At 37.8% G+C, this 17,274-nt stretch overlaps 1 protein-coding gene across 1 annotated transcript in view; it reads right to left on the reverse strand.

The window, feature by feature from the left end:
• LOC126252504 (partitioning defective 3 homolog) overlaps positions 1-17,274 on the reverse strand; it is a gene marked incomplete at its 5' end in the record, with an annotated part of 237,820 nt that overhangs the window by 32,209 nt on the left and 188,337 nt on the right. Inside the window, 3 exons of the mRNA XM_049953400.1 lie at positions 422-689; positions 5,916-6,147; positions 11,284-11,452. Of these exons, the coding sequence (XP_049809357.1) occupies positions 422-689; positions 5,916-6,147; positions 11,284-11,452 (669 nt within the window). The remainder of the gene's footprint in view (positions 1-421; positions 690-5,915; positions 6,148-11,283; positions 11,453-17,274) is intronic.

Genomic DNA, 17,274 nt, shown 5'->3' on the forward strand with positions numbered 1-17,274 from the left:
AGAGAGAGAATGTGGTGGACAGAGAGAGATCGTGGCAACTTCAGCGTAATTATCATCTTTGAATAGAAATGTTCTTTCTGTTCATCTTATTGTGCATTTATTTCAGTTACCTTCTGTACTATAATGTATGGTTCAAGTTTCATAGTGTTAAGTTACTTGACAGAGATACATCATGGAAAAGTTACTATATCCTTACAGTTTGCACACCAGTATACACGGGAAACCAGTATCCAAACAACATGGACTTACTAGTTCAATTCTCCATTATTTTAGTTATAGATTAAAGGTAAATATAATACAGACGATTGTATTCTGTAAGAGATGTAATAAATAAAAATAATTATTTAATATTTTATACATAACTTTAATTAAAATAAGTAGGTGTTTCTGTGCATACATATTTGATTAGTAGTAGACAAACCTGCTGCTGCTGTTGGTGGTTGTTTTGGTGCTGAAACTGTTGTTGAGAATTTTGTTGCTGTGATTGCTGCTGTTGCTTTTGGGCAACCTCAAGTTGTCGCTGGCGCTGCACCAGTCGCTGGTATTGCTCCTGGATACGTCGCTGTTCCTCCTGGGCTGCTCTACGTGCTGCCTCCCTCTCTCCGCCAGCCACCTCAGGTACTCTTGACATGTTATCTTCACGTCCCAGTTGTATAGGTGCATCAAGTGTTTTCCGATGCTTCCCAAATCTGCAAAACACCAATGACTGATTCATTAAGATATGAAGGTAAAACTCATAGTCAGAATTGCAACAGGACTGCCTGATAGACAACTACACTCTATGCATGCCTAATGAATGCAACGGGAATGAATGAATCAATTGTCAGATGTAGAAATAACTTCCGGTGTGCCCCAGGGAAGTGAGTTGGGACCCTTTCTGTTCATGCTGTATATTAATGACCCTGCAGACAATATTAATAGTAAAATCAGTCTTTTTACAGATGATGAAATTATCTATAATGAAGTACTGTCTGAAAGAAGCTGCATAAATATTCAATCAGATATTGATAAGATTTCAAAGTGGTGCAGAGATTGGCAACTTGCTCTAAATGTTCAGAAATGAAAAATTGTGCACTCCACAAAACAAAAAAAACATAGAATCATATGATTATAATATCAGTGAGTCACAGTTGGAATTGGCTAATTCATACCAATACCTGGTTGCAGCACTTTGTAGGGATATGAAATGGAATGATCACTTAGGCTCAGTCTTGGGTAAGGCAGGTGGTAGACTTTCGTTTACTGGCAGAATGCTGGGGAAGTGCAATAAGTCTACAAAGGAGATTGCTTACAAAACACTTGTGCAACTAGTTCTAGAATATTGTTCAAGTGTGTGGGACTAACAATGGATACTGACTGTATACAGAGAAGGGCAGCATAAATGGTCACACATTTGCTTAACCCAAGGGAGAGTGTCACAGAGATACTGAAGGAACTGAACTGGAAGACTCTAAGATAACTTCAAATATTGCAAGGAAGTCTATTAACTAAGTTTCAACAACCATCTTTAAATGATTACTCTAGGAATATTCTACAATGCCCCATGTATCACTCACATAGGGATCGTGGGCATAAGATGAGAATAATTACTGCACGCACAGAGGCATTCAAACTATCATTCTTTCCGTGCTCTGTATGTGAAAGGAACAGGAAGAGACTAATAACTGGTACAATGGGATAGCTTCTGCCATGCATCTCACAGTGGTTTGCAGAGTATAGATGTAGATGTAATTGAATGAATGAGTGAATGAATGAATAATGACAGAATGGTTGATTTAGTCATTCGATTATCTGCATGATGTGAATGAGATGTCTTCTTATTAGTTTGTGTAGGCATCACTAACTGCAAATAGGTCACTGGGAAATTATATAGTAGCATTAACATGAAAGCAGCTACTTTGAAAAAGCTGTTGCTCCCTCATTTACAATCAATAGCTGCTGCTTAATGTGTGTTGATAGCCTAATATCTGCAATATTACTAAGATTTTATAAAAACAACAATTACCTATGTGCCAAAAATATTTAGTTTTGTATTATTGAGGAGACAGTGCTCAGACTGAGTATTAATATATAAGCTTATACAAGTTTTAGTCTTTCCTACAGTCTGTTATAGTTTCCGTTTCCTTTGCACACATTGTAATTGATACTTTTTTTTTTAACATTGTTGTCCATGCAGCACACATTTACTGTCTTCAGTTGATTTGTGGTATTTGTTGTTGGTATGCATTTTATGATGAAACCTGTGTAATGCAAATCTTGATTTATATGTCGTTTGTTCCTACATTCTCAGTCCAGCTGTCATCCGGCATGACTGGTATGTATGAGAAATCTGGGCCTATCTCCTCCTCCTCCTCCTCCTCCTTCTGGACCATCTTGTAATCAGTTCCTGTTATGGCACTGTGGAAAGCAGCCAGTGTTGTAATATGATGTCCTTTACAAAACAAGTATTTTTTTGTGAATTCATATTCAAGACAAGATGGCACTGTTTTTTCCACTCTTAGTATCCATTTAATGAACATTGTCTGAATTTTTTTCTATTTTTTTCATATCTGCAATCTTGAGTTTTTCCCCATATGATCTCTATTCCACATGGTATGACGCGCCACTGTTGCTTTGAATAATGTCATTGCTGTACTTGTCAACAGACTGGTTATGTTTGGGATACTGAATGAGGCTTTGATGGCTGCCATAATGACGAAAACTGCTTCACAATGACCTGTTACTTAAAATGCAATTTAAAACAACTTTAATCCCTGAATCTAAATAATCAAATGATTTGTGGGTGGTATCGCCAACAAAGTATGTATTTTATGGGATCACTTTGTTGTCTGTCTCTCTGTTTGTTAGCAACCCATTTTCTCAGGTAGACATATCAAGTTGATGTTTATGTCAAACAATGGAAAATCCAGGATGGAATGTAACAACATTATGAGAAGGAAAGTTGCTACTCACCATACAACGGAGGTGCCGAGTCGCAGATAGGCACAACAAAAAGATTCTCACAATTAAAGCTTTTGGCCATTCGCCTTAGTCAACACACACACACACACACACACACACACACACTCACTCACAAAGGACGGCAGTTTCAGGCAACTCAGCATCTCCGCTATATGGTGAAATTTATATCTATGGTTCCCTGTTGGTGTAATATATGTACTCTTCTAAGTTAATAGAAGGGTGCAGTTTATGTCACATATTTTGATACTCACCAGCTCACTCATCAAAACCTGCTGTGTACTTTACATTGACCTGTAATCGTGAAATTTGGCAAGAAGCAAGGTTTCACAGTACAGCTAAGAGAAAAATTCCAAAAACTGTTAAACTGTAATTAAATAACACAAAACTTGTTTCTTTTGTCATTTGTTATTCTACTCCAAAATTAAAATTAAAACATTCTCAAAAGTCTTGGAATTCCATTATCAATAACAGACAAAAATCACTGAGATTCTTAATTCCCAGGATGGATGAACTGCCTACATACATAAATAAGTTTGTACAGAATCCTCAGAGGGCAAGTCCTACTCGCACCTGGGAAATTTTACTTACAGCAGTATTCTACTGCTCACTTTTTCTGAATGAATACATTTCTGCTTTAGCTGCATCAGCCCACTAGATAATTCTGTAAGACAACAAGCATTAAATTACGTAAAAATATTAAGAGCCTCAGTATCTAAAAAATAAAATGTCTACAGGAGTAGATGAAGTCCTCATTTGTGTACTGAATGGAAGTAAATGCGAGACTAATTTCACTGCTCCCAACTTTTTCAAAAATATTTGGAACTGTTACGAAATAAAGGTTGGAAGGCTTCAACAAGTTTAACACTGTCACTAAATGCAAGTATGGGTTCAGAGAAGGTACCAGCACAGAGAAAGAAGCTGTAGGCTTTAAAAAGTGTGTATTAAAGCCACTGGGTGGATAAGACCAAACTACTTATCTTTTCGGATCTGATCATGCCATCGTATTCCAGAAATTGGATGCACTAGGAATAAGAGATCTAGCTAGTCGTTGTTCAGATCCTTCTTAGCCAGAAAGTAGAAATTTCTGAATGTTTAAAATTTCTACAAATTGGTGAGCAAATATTTGTCTAATGCCAAAAACCTCAAAAAGGAAGTATCTTATGACCAACCCTTTTAATATAGCTTCATAATTTCCCAGATATTATGAGCTAGGACAAAAAATATAGTATTCAAATGACTAATTTCATAATCACAGAAAAAATGTGAGACAAAAGTTAACATAGCATGTTCTGAAATTTACAGATTCACAAATTTCACTGAAGTCTCACTTAATACAAAAAAGGACAAATTGCATTAACTTTGTTATTCAAATACCAGATTTAACTGTTACAGACATGGGAGGAAAAAAACAGAACATATATCAAAAACTAAATTTCTGGGTATGATTACTGATCATCAGTTTAAGTCACAACCATGAAAAGAATTTATCAAGCACGTTATGCTCTCTCAGTTCTAACCCCATTATTAAAATGACAGCACTTGCTCCCAATGAGCTGTTCTGCAAATGCCCATTCAGCCTAAATGTATATGACTCTTGTTTGGGAAACAAATTTGTGTGTTCCTCATACAAAAATATAATGCATGAAGGTTATATTGTGTAGATTTATGTTCTGTGCTAGGTTGTTGAGAGAGCTTGCCGGGCTTCCCTTTCTCTTTCACTGTGGTCCTCTTCTGCAAGTACATCTGATTAATTTGTTAAAGATTATTTTTTAATAAGTTTCAAATTAGATATGTTGTAACATAATGTTGCAGTATGGTGGCCACAGCAATCCAGTCCTTATCTAATTCTCATGGGGAATGAATCAATTGCTGGTGAACAGAAAACAACTCACAGATGTGAAAATCGTTGTGGTCATAGTAGTGTCAACATGGTGGTAAGCAGTGAAATTGTTTTGTCATCATGGCAGTGTTGCAGAAGGGCTAGAGCTTGAAGCAACCTTCTTAATGTGCAATTTCTCCTGACATTAAATGCTGCACTGATATATCTGCCCAGTGAGGTAAATAACATAAAAATGCCTGGGCTTGGTGTGACATCTATGCAGATTATATTTTCCACATCTCCTCCTAAACCACTGGACAGATTTAAACCAAACTTGATACACACATCATTATCTGTTTAGAAGGAATTGCTGTGAGGTAAAGAACCATCCATCAATCAAAGAGGTGGGGGTGAAAAAGTAGTGTAGCCCATGAAGTGTGAAAACCAATAATTTAGTCATCCAGTATTTGAGAATGAGAGCACTTGGAGACTTGCAATAAACTTTACAAATAATTTAAAAATTTAGAAAACTTTTTCTTGCTGGAGACCCCCCCCCCCCCCCCCCCAATCTCCATCTCCCGCAGCCCCTCTCTCTATCTAGCTTCTCCTTTCCACTTTCTATGCCCATTTCCTCCCACCCCTTGTCCATCTCCTATCCCCCCCAGCCTCCCTCTCCGACCTTGAACTTGTTTAGTGTTATTCCAAGTTCAAATCGTGTAGAATGCAATGTTGTGCCAAAATTTTGGAGAAATCTGTGAACACCACCTGAAGATACACGATTTTAAACAAAGAACATTTACATTTTTATTTATATAGATGTAGAGAAACATTTTAAAAACTACAATTTTCATAAATTTTAAACATGTAGACAGTTCTCTTTATTCATTTAAAAGAGAAATGAGGAAAATATGGTAATAGTATATTTATAGCAATAATGAAAGGATTGTTGACAATTTTCTACAATTCATTGTCTTATCCTTCAATGAAATTCCACCAGGATGTACACAGTTTTGAATAGGTGACAAAACTCATCATTTTTTAGTGTAGAAAAAGTACACTCCTACCAGACTTTGTATTAGCATGCAACTATTTAACATGTTAAGTACTTTACAAAATGTTTGGGTATTGGACCTACCTGAACATGGAGCCAATGCCCTTGAGTAAGCCTGGTTTCTTCTTCAGTCCAGCACCACTTGCAGAGTTACCAATTTTCATTTTTCCATCAAGAACTGCATTCATGGAAGACTGCCGAGGGCCTCCACGAGAAACGCCGCACTCAGAGTCCCCCAGACCCTGCCCAGCTGACACGTCCTCCTCAGCAACTAGGCATTGGAACAATCGAGCTTCCACTGCGTAATGCTTCTCTACTGTATTGCAGTTTGGGGAGAGCAAGGGAGATACACCACAGGGTTAGTGAGACACACACCAGCACAAGTTAGGAGACAAAGCATGCTATCAGGGCAAGCCAAAGCACTATGCACAGCTATGTTAAACAAAAATTAGTGTTCATATTAGCTTTACTAAAAGTTATTTTCATAATCCTGGGGGTACTGAAATAGAACCTGGAAGAAGTGAGAGAGACTGTCAACAAAGCTATAACCAAGAAATGCTTTACCAAAATACAATGCCATACAGGGACTTCAAAAATGCAAGTTATACTTGTTGTCACATGCTAAGATAAGTGGGGGGCAATAGTGACTTAGTCAGAAACGAGTACGTGTTCAAGGTTTCCTGTTGACCATTCTGTTGTGGTACAGATAACAAGTGCATCACAGCGCGCGTTTGAAATAGCTTGGCAACTGGAAGCCTGCTCCTAAGCTGAAATACACGGGACATCATGAATCTCGCAGGAAAAACATTTAAATTGCACACTATAATGAATCCAATCCTACTGGATCTATTGCTCATTTACAGAAAGCTGCTACACCATCCAAATATGATACATCATTATTTGTAAATTATGTAATTCATTTTTGTGGATGTTTACTCATTTTTCTTGTCATCGGATGTGATTTGTCCGCAAACTTAATTCTCCATTTGTGTATCTATATATTCTCATACTTTGATCTTACACCATAAAAATTAGCTGGCAAACAATTCACAGAAAATGCTCTAAAAACAAGTAACATTATTTTTGCTATTTTTACCATGTATTTTTAAATGCAGATAAAGCATATTTTTTATCTATGATTTTATATTTGTTACTATCGATATATAATCGATATTGCAACATAATAAGAAGTTTCCAATATTAATATTTACAAATTCTGTAACTTTGTTATCGTTATTATTACTAAAAACTTTCACATAAATTTGTATCTTCAAGAGACATTGTATACACTATATCTGATATATAATCAAGAAAACTGAAGTTTTTGGGGTGTTCTGAAAAGATTAAGAAACAATTATACTTCTTTTATTATGTTTGTTTAGTGCCAATTGAGACGGTCTCATTTAGTTCAGTTAAGACTCATTAACACCAAGAGAATCTCTCAAAGAGTATGTAACAAGCTGTAAGTTTCATGGTTTTATATTTACTTGTGATATTGTGAAAATACGTGTGAAATGTTATGCAGAATGATGAATGAACCGCATTTTGAGACAGAAGAATTATTATCTCCATGCTACGTCATTTCAAACTCCAGACCTTATAATTATACAATATTATGCAACATTTTAACAGCTCTAAACACTGATGCCATCTTAAAAAGCTAAGTGAACTATTTACTGTGGTTTAATGTTCCCATCCTTCACTTTTAATATACATTGCCTAATATATGGTAAATGTTTTCATGCCAAGTTGATGTGAGCTATAATCATAAAATTATGTAACAATTGCAAGGGAGGTCCATCATAACACAGATTCACAGTGATATTCTAGTGGTATATGGACCAAACACAATGTTGCATTCAGCCTTAGTGAATTGGTGCCAACAATCTGACCATGGCTGCACAGATATGGGTATTGCTAATCTGCCATACAGTCCAGATCTCGCACCATGCAAGTTCTGTCTTTTTAGCAGGCTGAAAGAACATCTGGAGGAAAGATTTTCCAACAATATGGATGTTCACACAGCAGTTCTTGAATGGCTTCACAACTTAGGAGCGAATTTTTATCATTGATGAGTTGGTCGATTGGTAGAAATTTCTGACCATTGTTTACAGAGACTTGGTGACAACGTTGAAAAATAGTATCATGGATCTGCATAACTTTGAAGTGTAACGCAACAGTCAATGAAAGATACTTGGCTTGACATAATAATGCGTAACTTGCTTTCTGAAGTCCCCTCTTAGAACAATATATTGTAATCAGAAGCAAATGCCACTGACCTCACAAACTACATGGAATTTCACATAGCTAAATGTTTTTAAAAACTGAAGGGTCTGATTAGCCTCTGTGCTCTCAGGTAAGTTTCCACTGAATGAACAACTGATGATGGCTTCATTATATATAGAGCATATTCTTTCAGGATTTTTTTTGAAGAGTCATGTTCCACATTTATGCAGGATCAGTTAAGGAGATGAATGCCATAAGTTAGTGATGATACTAGTATTGAAAAACAACTTATCACAGATTTATTCAGTAATACTGTTATAGAATGCCTGCCCTAACACATCCACTTTTATGTAGACTGGAATGACACTGTAGCTAGCAAAATAAGATTTGTTATTTAAATACATATAAAGTTGTCAAACAATGACAAACAATACAAATGATATCACCTAAATAACAAATATGGAAAAAATCATGTGAACAGAAAGAAACTGTTTCTCATTACGAACATAATTAGTTTTAAAGTGAAATTTAACATGCCCGAGTGATAGAGCAGTCCCAAATTACACTTATAAGGTTTTCATTTTATCATCATGTATAAGCAGGGATAGTAAAACAGGAAGAATAACTAGTTCTCCGGCAGTGACTCGCATGCCTCCCTGGCATGCACCAATAGCTACCGCCATGCAGCAGCCCTGCCGAGTCACTGCTGTAAGTTTTAGTTATTCTTCTTTTTACTGCCTCATACACATCATCAATAAAATGAACATCACACTAAACCAATTCTAGACCACTATCAAGTGGACACACAAAATTCCACTTGAAAACAAAATTGTTTCTAACAGGAAACAGACCCTTTCCCCTGTCACTGCGCATCCCATGAAAGACATGATGAACAACATTTGGTAGATTGGACTCCAGCTACAAAAATTCAATTTCAAAAGAGATTGCTACTCATCAGTAGGAGGAGTCACTAAATCTCAGACAGGCGCAATGAAAAGCATGCTAAGAATATACAGCTTTTGGACGAAGTCCTTCATCAGAAGTACACACACACACACACACACACACACACACACACACACACACAGAGAGAGAGAGAGAGAGAGAGAGAGAGAGAGAGAGAGAGGAGCCATGCGTATGCAGGTTGTGCTTGTGTTAACGTTTGTGAGTTTTCTACTTCTTATGAAGGATTTGTCTGAAAGTTGAATATTTATAGCAGTCTTTTCATCATGTCCACATGGAATTCAATGCCTCCTCTATATGGTGAGTAGCAGTCTACATACCAGGTCTCCACCCTCTCTCTAATAAAGTGACAATTAATTGCTGATGGCAAACTTCAATTGCTGGATTCTGTGCCTAAGCACATATACCATAATATTTCAGTAATTACTCAACAATAAAGTACTTTTTCTGATGTAAGTTTATTAGGAGCTTTTCTCTTGCTATGGTGTGAGCTCAGTGTTTGTAGTATTTCTGATATAAGTTATCTTTGCCATTTGTTGAAAATTTACAATGTAAGTAGAGTAATCACTAAGCAGCAACACTCAAATATGTACAAGGGGCAGGAGAGGAGGAGGAGGTGGGAGAGGTGGAGAAGGAATGACAACACATGCTTTGGTTGACTGACAAATTCTTGAAGCTAAGGCATTTTTACATTTCACTAAACTAGAAGCTGATCAGAGAATTGTTAATAATCTATGAACAAGCCAAAATTAACCATTAAACTTGGATTTGCATGCAAATGTTATAATGCATAAAAAGAAACCCACAGTTTACATCCATGTCACAGTTAACTTGGTATTAGAGCAAAGATATTAAAAGGACTCTAAATAATGACACATGTCATGTCCTTCCACAGCAAACCCACTATAAAATCAAGGACTGTACATAGGACAAAGTACTTTGGACAAACACATACCATACCTGGAAATATTTTTAAAAAATAGACATGGAAACAAGCATAGAAAATATTCTCACAAAATGCATCGAATCATTATTGTGAATATTAATGAGATTAATATATAGTACATAATGAAAGTTTTTGTTTAACTATTAAACTGGAATTACTATTAATCAGGAATAATCTTGAAAAAAGTTATACAATAATGTAATGGATGGAAAAGCTGATCAGGTACTTAATCTTAACATTTGGAGAACCTTCCAATTAAATAAATAGCCTTCATTTTCAGTCAGTTTATATACCGTTCTGTGTCCAAGTTTGCAGCTTTTGTGGGTTTATATTCTCTGACTTTTCAGCATGTGTGATCTGAAGAGGCCAAGCTACTTAACAAGTCCATTTTAAAACAGTTCAGATTAAAAGCATATGCTAAATGAATTATGGTAAGTATGAGATGAGTCACAGAAGATGAAGAAAGTATGATATTGCCAGTGCCAAATGCTGTTCAGATTTATCAAGTTATAATAACAGTTTATGTCTTATACATTTGTCATGGAAATGAGAACTTTCCATCGATTTATTCCTCAATGCACCAACAGAAATGTTGGTGAGGTCTCTTATTGGAGCAAAGTTTGCCCATGATTTAAGACAAACAGAAAAAAAATCTTTATCAAAATGTATCACAATTGTTCTTGGGCAGACAAATGAAGTTAAAATACTTATTTATAACAGAATAAATAATGGAAATAACAATATGAATTAGAAATTAGTAATTACATGCTGATCTGTGTTTATGAGAAAAACTTCAAGTGTTGCAGTAATAAACCCGAAAATCATCACAACTAAAAAAGCTTAGTCAATCAGAGTATGGTAAAATGACAGTGTTTCTTTTTTAATGAACAAGATCTGTAAGTAACTAATTTCTGCCAAAAATGATCCAAACAAATTATTGCCTAAGAATGTCATGCTGGTGCAATAGGAAGCAGCATCAGCTTAGTAATCAGAATCATGGACTCTTCATAACAAAAATTCCCTCCTTAGTTGACATTAATATTCTTTAATCACCTGACTTTCACTGGAGATAAAGCTCATGACGTTCCCCTTGATTTGTAAAATTTAATACATCCTGAAAGGGAGCTGGTTTGACACCACTGAAGACATAATGCAAATTCCTTTGTTAGGTTTTATTGATCACTACAATGAAATAATAAAATATGATTTTGATATTCAAATGAATAAATTACTTTTAAGGAAGTGCTGGAGATACCCTTAATCTTTGACATTTACGAAAGCTTTTATGTAAACTAATATTACATCTGGAATACTTACGAGTTTCCATATCCAATGCTCGAGCCCGAACATCAGCCAGAGGTGCCTCATAACTGCGATCCACTGCTGCGCGGAAGCTTTCATTACACCCACGGCCCCTTACCACACGCACAACCCCCTGTGCATTACGATAGGTGTAAGCTGGATCACAGTCTTCCTGCATCTGGATCTGAAAATGTACAATACTTGTGAGATGGGTCAGTTACATTAGTAATGGACTTCCTCACTGTTTTCCCTGGAGGCTTCTGTGGAGCTTTGAGCCCTAACTTTTCTTTTGCAGAAATGTTATATTTTAGTCACCGATGATAAAGGCTTTGTATCTCCTTGTCATGCCTTGTCTGATGCTGCGGAAGTTCTTCAGAACATTGCTTAACTGTTTCACTATGCAGTTCCCTCAGGCCTTATTATTATGTTTCACTTAAAGCTTTGATACTACCTGCTGGCTAGTGGATTCTCTTCAATGTAACAGCCTTATTCTGGCTTAATATTACTACCACTGAATAGAAAATAAAAGGATGTGAAGATTTTAAAGTGAAAGAGTGATATAACCTATTTCATAACACCCACTCTTTGTAACTTTCTATGGAAAAACTACATCAGACGCTTATCATATTTAGATCCACCATCTGTTTCCTTAATTCTGGAGCATATATTCCTCAGAAATCTGATTATTTTACATTGAACCACATCTAGCTATAATCAGTTTATTGTTTTTACAATGATATTTCTCAAGGTCCACATTCAGGATCAGAACATCACATCCACTTCAGCTTTTCAGCTTTCAGCTGAAGCAGATTTAATGCTGAAACTTATTATTAGACGTTTTGGCTTTAAAACATGTTTAACAGTGTAAAACAATAAAAACAGTTGTGTCTACATAACAATACACTTTGTCGCAACAAGTGAGTGAACCAATTCGAACTATACAAAGCATCTTTGCAATTGTCAGTGCAGATACTGTCATTATTTACAGTTTTTTATCTTCTGTTCTTTGCAGTCATATGCTTGCATAATAAAATTATCGAATACTGTATGAAATGTGGCACCATTAAGTTAGTAGACTGTTCTGGTGCCACTAGCTCACGGGTAGTATCAACTATCCCTCTTGTGGTTCTGTTGCCAATATCTATGAGGAAGAGTTGGTATCTGTGGGTTGTGTCATCAGAAGCCCTTTGCTTGCCGGTATACATATATGGGTTCACTGGCCCAAGGAAGGTGGCACCAAGTTTGGGGATTGGCGGTAACATCGCGACAAGAGGTGGTCACGAGGTCTGAGTGGCCAAAACCATGAGCTACACAAGGAGGGCCTGCCCATAGTGCAGATACCATAATATTTCATCGGGGTCAGCGTTGACTACAAGCAGCAGACCGACATTCCGTCGGTTGGTTGGCAACACTTGTGTCATACGACCGCTTGTGGCCTGGCTGTCCCCTTCTACCTGGCTGTCATCGGTACCACTCAGTAACCCTTGCAATGCACCGTGGACCCATGGAGCTGCTTGCTGATAAAGGGGAGTAAAATTCCGTAATCCTCGTGGTAATTGGTGTTATTGTCTACCCGACCTCCTAATTATTTTCTGGTTTGTACCCGGCCCTGAGGGTTTTACTCAGTCAGCTGTTTGGTTGCAACTATATACAGTAGTACTGTACTAGACACTAGTTGTCGTTTGAAAATTTGTTCTGATATTATATTGCCCTTCCTTTCTAGTTTATACCTGATCTTTAATGTTTTAATGAATCAGCTCCTGCAGTCTGAACAATTGTTCCATGGCACTGGTTGCCATTAAACAAACAGGGGTCTTGTGGTTAGATTTAGATGTGAACTGGTTCAATTTCTTGATTGTAATTGTATTTGAGATCATCTGAACTACCTGTTGTACTAAGCTGTGCACTCCTGACTTTGACAGACCAGGTGGTGTATTTTTAATGAGATCTTGTGGTTCCGCTGAGTGAATTCTCTTGTATAAGTGCTCATATGTAATGTTTTAAAATGTTCCTTCAGAGCAGCCTTCATAACTGAGACGTAATTTAACTTTTGACATATTAACAGCCAACTGTCACCAGGGCTTTAGTCAGAATAAGATTGTCAAAAGGGACGGGTTGGAATCCAGTCGCACCTTGGTTGCTGATTGAAATGAAAAGGTTCTTCGCTTGGAAGCAAGTCTTATAATCATCATAGTTGTTTCCTACTTTGTTTAACCTTTAAGCATAGGTGTGCATCTTAACCCCGAACCTTTCGACATACAGATTCCAATTTTTTTTTTTTTTTTTTTAATTATGTCATCTGTTTGAGTAATTGAAACTGTCTTGTCATCAATATTAGTTATATGTTTTCATGTGTTGCAGAAGGGCATTTAATAGGAAAATCTATGTCCAGTGTAGTACGAAACACTGCTGTTTCACCCGATAACAGGCGGGCTGCAGGTCCCGGTACTTGTAATTATTGCCATGTTGTTGTTCTTTTGAGCCGGCCGCTGTGACCGAGCGGTACTAGGTGCTTCAATCTGGAACCGCGCTGCTGCAACAGTTGCAGATTCAAATCCTGCCTCGGGCATGGACTTGTGATGTCCTCAGATTAGTTAGGTTTAAGTAGTTCTAAGTCTAGGGGACTGATGACCTCAGGTATTAAGTCCCATAGTGCTCAGAGCCATTTGAACCATTTTGTTTTCTTTTGATTCCTCTTGTAAAAGCTTATTCGTTTCACAAATTTGTTAATTTCTAAAGAAAACCAATTTATGATTATATATTGTTAAATCAACAGGTTGCTTGAAAAGAAAGTTACATTGGTGGGTCCTCCCCTCCACATTTTCCTTAATACCAGTAATTACTATGTCTCATTGGTAGCAGAGTGTGGTCGTCAATCCATTAGCAGGGGGCTGTCATGAATTTCATTTCACACAACCGGCTTCAGTTTAAAATTTGTACTTTATTCTTTTGGGACATTGTCTAATTATTGTCTTTTGTCCGCAGCTGCATCATGGATCCACATCAGTGTCTCCATATTTCATCCTTAAGACAGGATCAGCTCAAGTGCGAACTAAGTATTAGGCAACAAAATGTTATCAGAATGGTGGGGGAACTAGCAGCCAGGCTACGAGTGGCATTGTCAGAGCCACACTCTGTTTCTGTCACCACGGTCAGCGAGGTGAGCCAAAATGATCACAGTAGGATTGAGTTGTTTAAAAGAAAATCTCTCCTTTCTCCAAAATATTCAACCAGCCATAAGGCAGGTGAAGCACATTCACGGACAATTAGGCCACCTGAGCAATACAGTAAAGGATCTTAAATTTCTAGAACCGAGCCCTGAGCAGTTAGCAAGTGTCATGCAGTTAAATACTCTTTTGTTTGATTTGCAAATCTAAACTGCAGCTTTAGCATTTGAAAGTGGTGTTGATACAAATAATATAGAATGATTTTCTGACAGTCCAATAGCCAAATGTGGATCTGTTGCTTGAGGTCGAAGTGATCAGTCTGGGGAACATTTTGCCTGCCTCCCTAACCTGATGATGTGTCTCTTAAATAGTATTCAGGAATTGTCAATTGAAACCTTAGGAAATATACAACAGGTATTGTGGCTGCTACTTAAGTTTGAGTCGCCTGCTGATGCATTAAGGCTCCCCAATCACATAGTACTTATGACACTCAACCCGTTAGCATGTGGTAGCTTAAGTAATCTGCTATTCGAAACCGTACAGCAGGGTAAGATGATTGGGCAACTGAAGAAATTGATCATGGAGGGCAAGTTATCAGACTGTATGCACATAGAGCTAGAGTGTAGATATTATTGAAGTGTGCAGGACTCGCACAAATCAATGTTTGAATATGTCGAGTGGGTTTGTGAGGCAGTATCGACACTATGTATGGATGTTCCTGAGATGCATTTAGTTGTTAATGTCTTGGAAGGTATTTGGCCTGATGATAGGTCTTGGATCGCACTCTTTCCTCATTCGGTCACTCTTTGTGAGTTAGAGAATCTTGTTAACTCTGTTATGAATTTATATTGGGGACATCAATACTTATCTAACTCTGGTCCAAAATGCAGCACGATAGGTAGAGCATGTGGTTCAATGAAATCAAGGGGCTTGTTTTAGATGCGGCGCATGTGACCATATAGTACGAGAACGCCCGGTTCCAAGGATGCCTCGCGCTGAGAAATGACGCCAAGTGTTGGCGGCGCCGAATCCGCAGCTTTAGGGCATGAACCACTGTGTGGGTTACTGGATTCAGACAGCTCTGTGTCACTCCTTAATTACAAGTGGTTTATTGAATATGGATATTTATGTAGATTATCTCCAGTACATCCCTCGATTGACAGATGTCTGGTGGCCAATGGCCAAGAGTTACCTCTGTGCAGGGAATTATTTCCATGTGTGAATTTTCACGGCCTGTCAAGTTTTTATTAGTTATGGGACTGGTGCCTGACTTCGTTCTAGGGCATGATTTCATCCGTAAGGCCGGTATGGTGTTAGATTTTGGTACCTAGACATTTTATTTCATATTTTCCCCAACAATCAGATAGCCTTGTTCATGTGCTCATGTGGGGATAGGACATGACACTAGTAGTAGCATGTGCCTGCTTGGGGTAGACCACCTCTCTATTCAACAAGGGAAACAGTTAAGTGAACTTTTAGGAGAATTTCCTGATGTACTTCGTGACAGGTTGGGAGTCACAGACATCATTAAATACCATATTTGTGTCATAGATGATGTGCTGGTTCACCAGTCTTCATATTGCTTGTCACCACCTAAGATTAAAATATTGCGGTACAAAATTGAGGGCTTGTTAAAAGACGGAGTCATAAGACTGTCTACCTCCCCCTACGATTCGCCCCCCCCCCCACCCCCACCCCCGCCCATTTTCTTAGTACCCAAAGATCAGGGACAGGATTTTCAACCTGTGGTTCATTACAGGCTTCTCAATAAAAAGGTGATCTTGGAATTGGTGCCACTGCCTGATCTCCACAACTGTTTCACATGGTTTTCTGGAGCATCTTGGTTTACAGTGTTAGATCTTAATCAGGTTTATTACCAAATACCCTTGATGGAGGAATCTAAGCATCTCACCGCCTTCGCCACAGATTTATTTTGGCCTCCTTTGAAGAGCATTTAGAGCACATCTGGACGGTACTATCCTGGCTCAGGGATGTGGGGCTGGTTCTGAAACCCTCAAAGACAATCTTGGCTACGCGCCAAGTATCATTTTTGGGTCACTTTGTGTCCAGGGACAGAATTAGCATTGATTAGTAATGCTCTAAAGCATTGAGGAATTTCCCGCAGCCATGAAATAAGAGGGAGGTTGTCCGATTTGTAGGAATGGCTAATTATTTCTGCAGATTTGTCCCAAACTTTGCACAACTTGCAGCTCCATTCAATCTATTATGCAGAAATAATGCAAAATTCATTTGGACTGAATGTCAGTAGGTAGCCTTTGAAAGAATTAAAACTGTGATTGCCAACCTACCGGTTTTAGCAGTACCTGACTTTACGAAAAGATTTGTGGTTCAGACTGATGCTTGCAATACAGGTGTGGCAGCAGTTCTTTTACAGGTAGATCAAGATATCAGGCATCCATTAGCATTTGCTTCTCATCATCTGGAGCGGCCTGAGCTCAATTACTTGGTATATGAGTGCGAAGCATTAGCTGTGTTTTTTGCCCTTGAAAAATGATATGCAAATGCCACATTGGCAGCAGTCAGTCAGTCACACCAGTTGTTCATAAACGACCAGTTATCTGTTGACAAGTTTCTTATCAATATGGGTTTGGAAATCAGTTCCTGTCCAAGAGATGCCAGCAACCCACTGATGGCAATAATGCAACATATACTTGCTGTGGCCACTGATTCCAGGATGGCTACCGTCAATGAAACGCCTTTAGCACTACAACTTGATTCAAACTTCTGCCCTACTTTGACTTTTGTAATTACAGGCATGCTTTACCATATACATGGTGTGGACTTTTTGCATTATCATCAAGTTCTGGTCAACCTCCAA

The sequence above is a fragment of the Schistocerca nitens genome, chromosome 4, assembly GCF_023898315.1.
Source record: "Schistocerca nitens isolate TAMUIC-IGC-003100 chromosome 4, iqSchNite1.1, whole genome shotgun sequence".
Taxonomy (NCBI): domain Eukaryota; kingdom Metazoa; phylum Arthropoda; class Insecta; order Orthoptera; family Acrididae; genus Schistocerca; species Schistocerca nitens.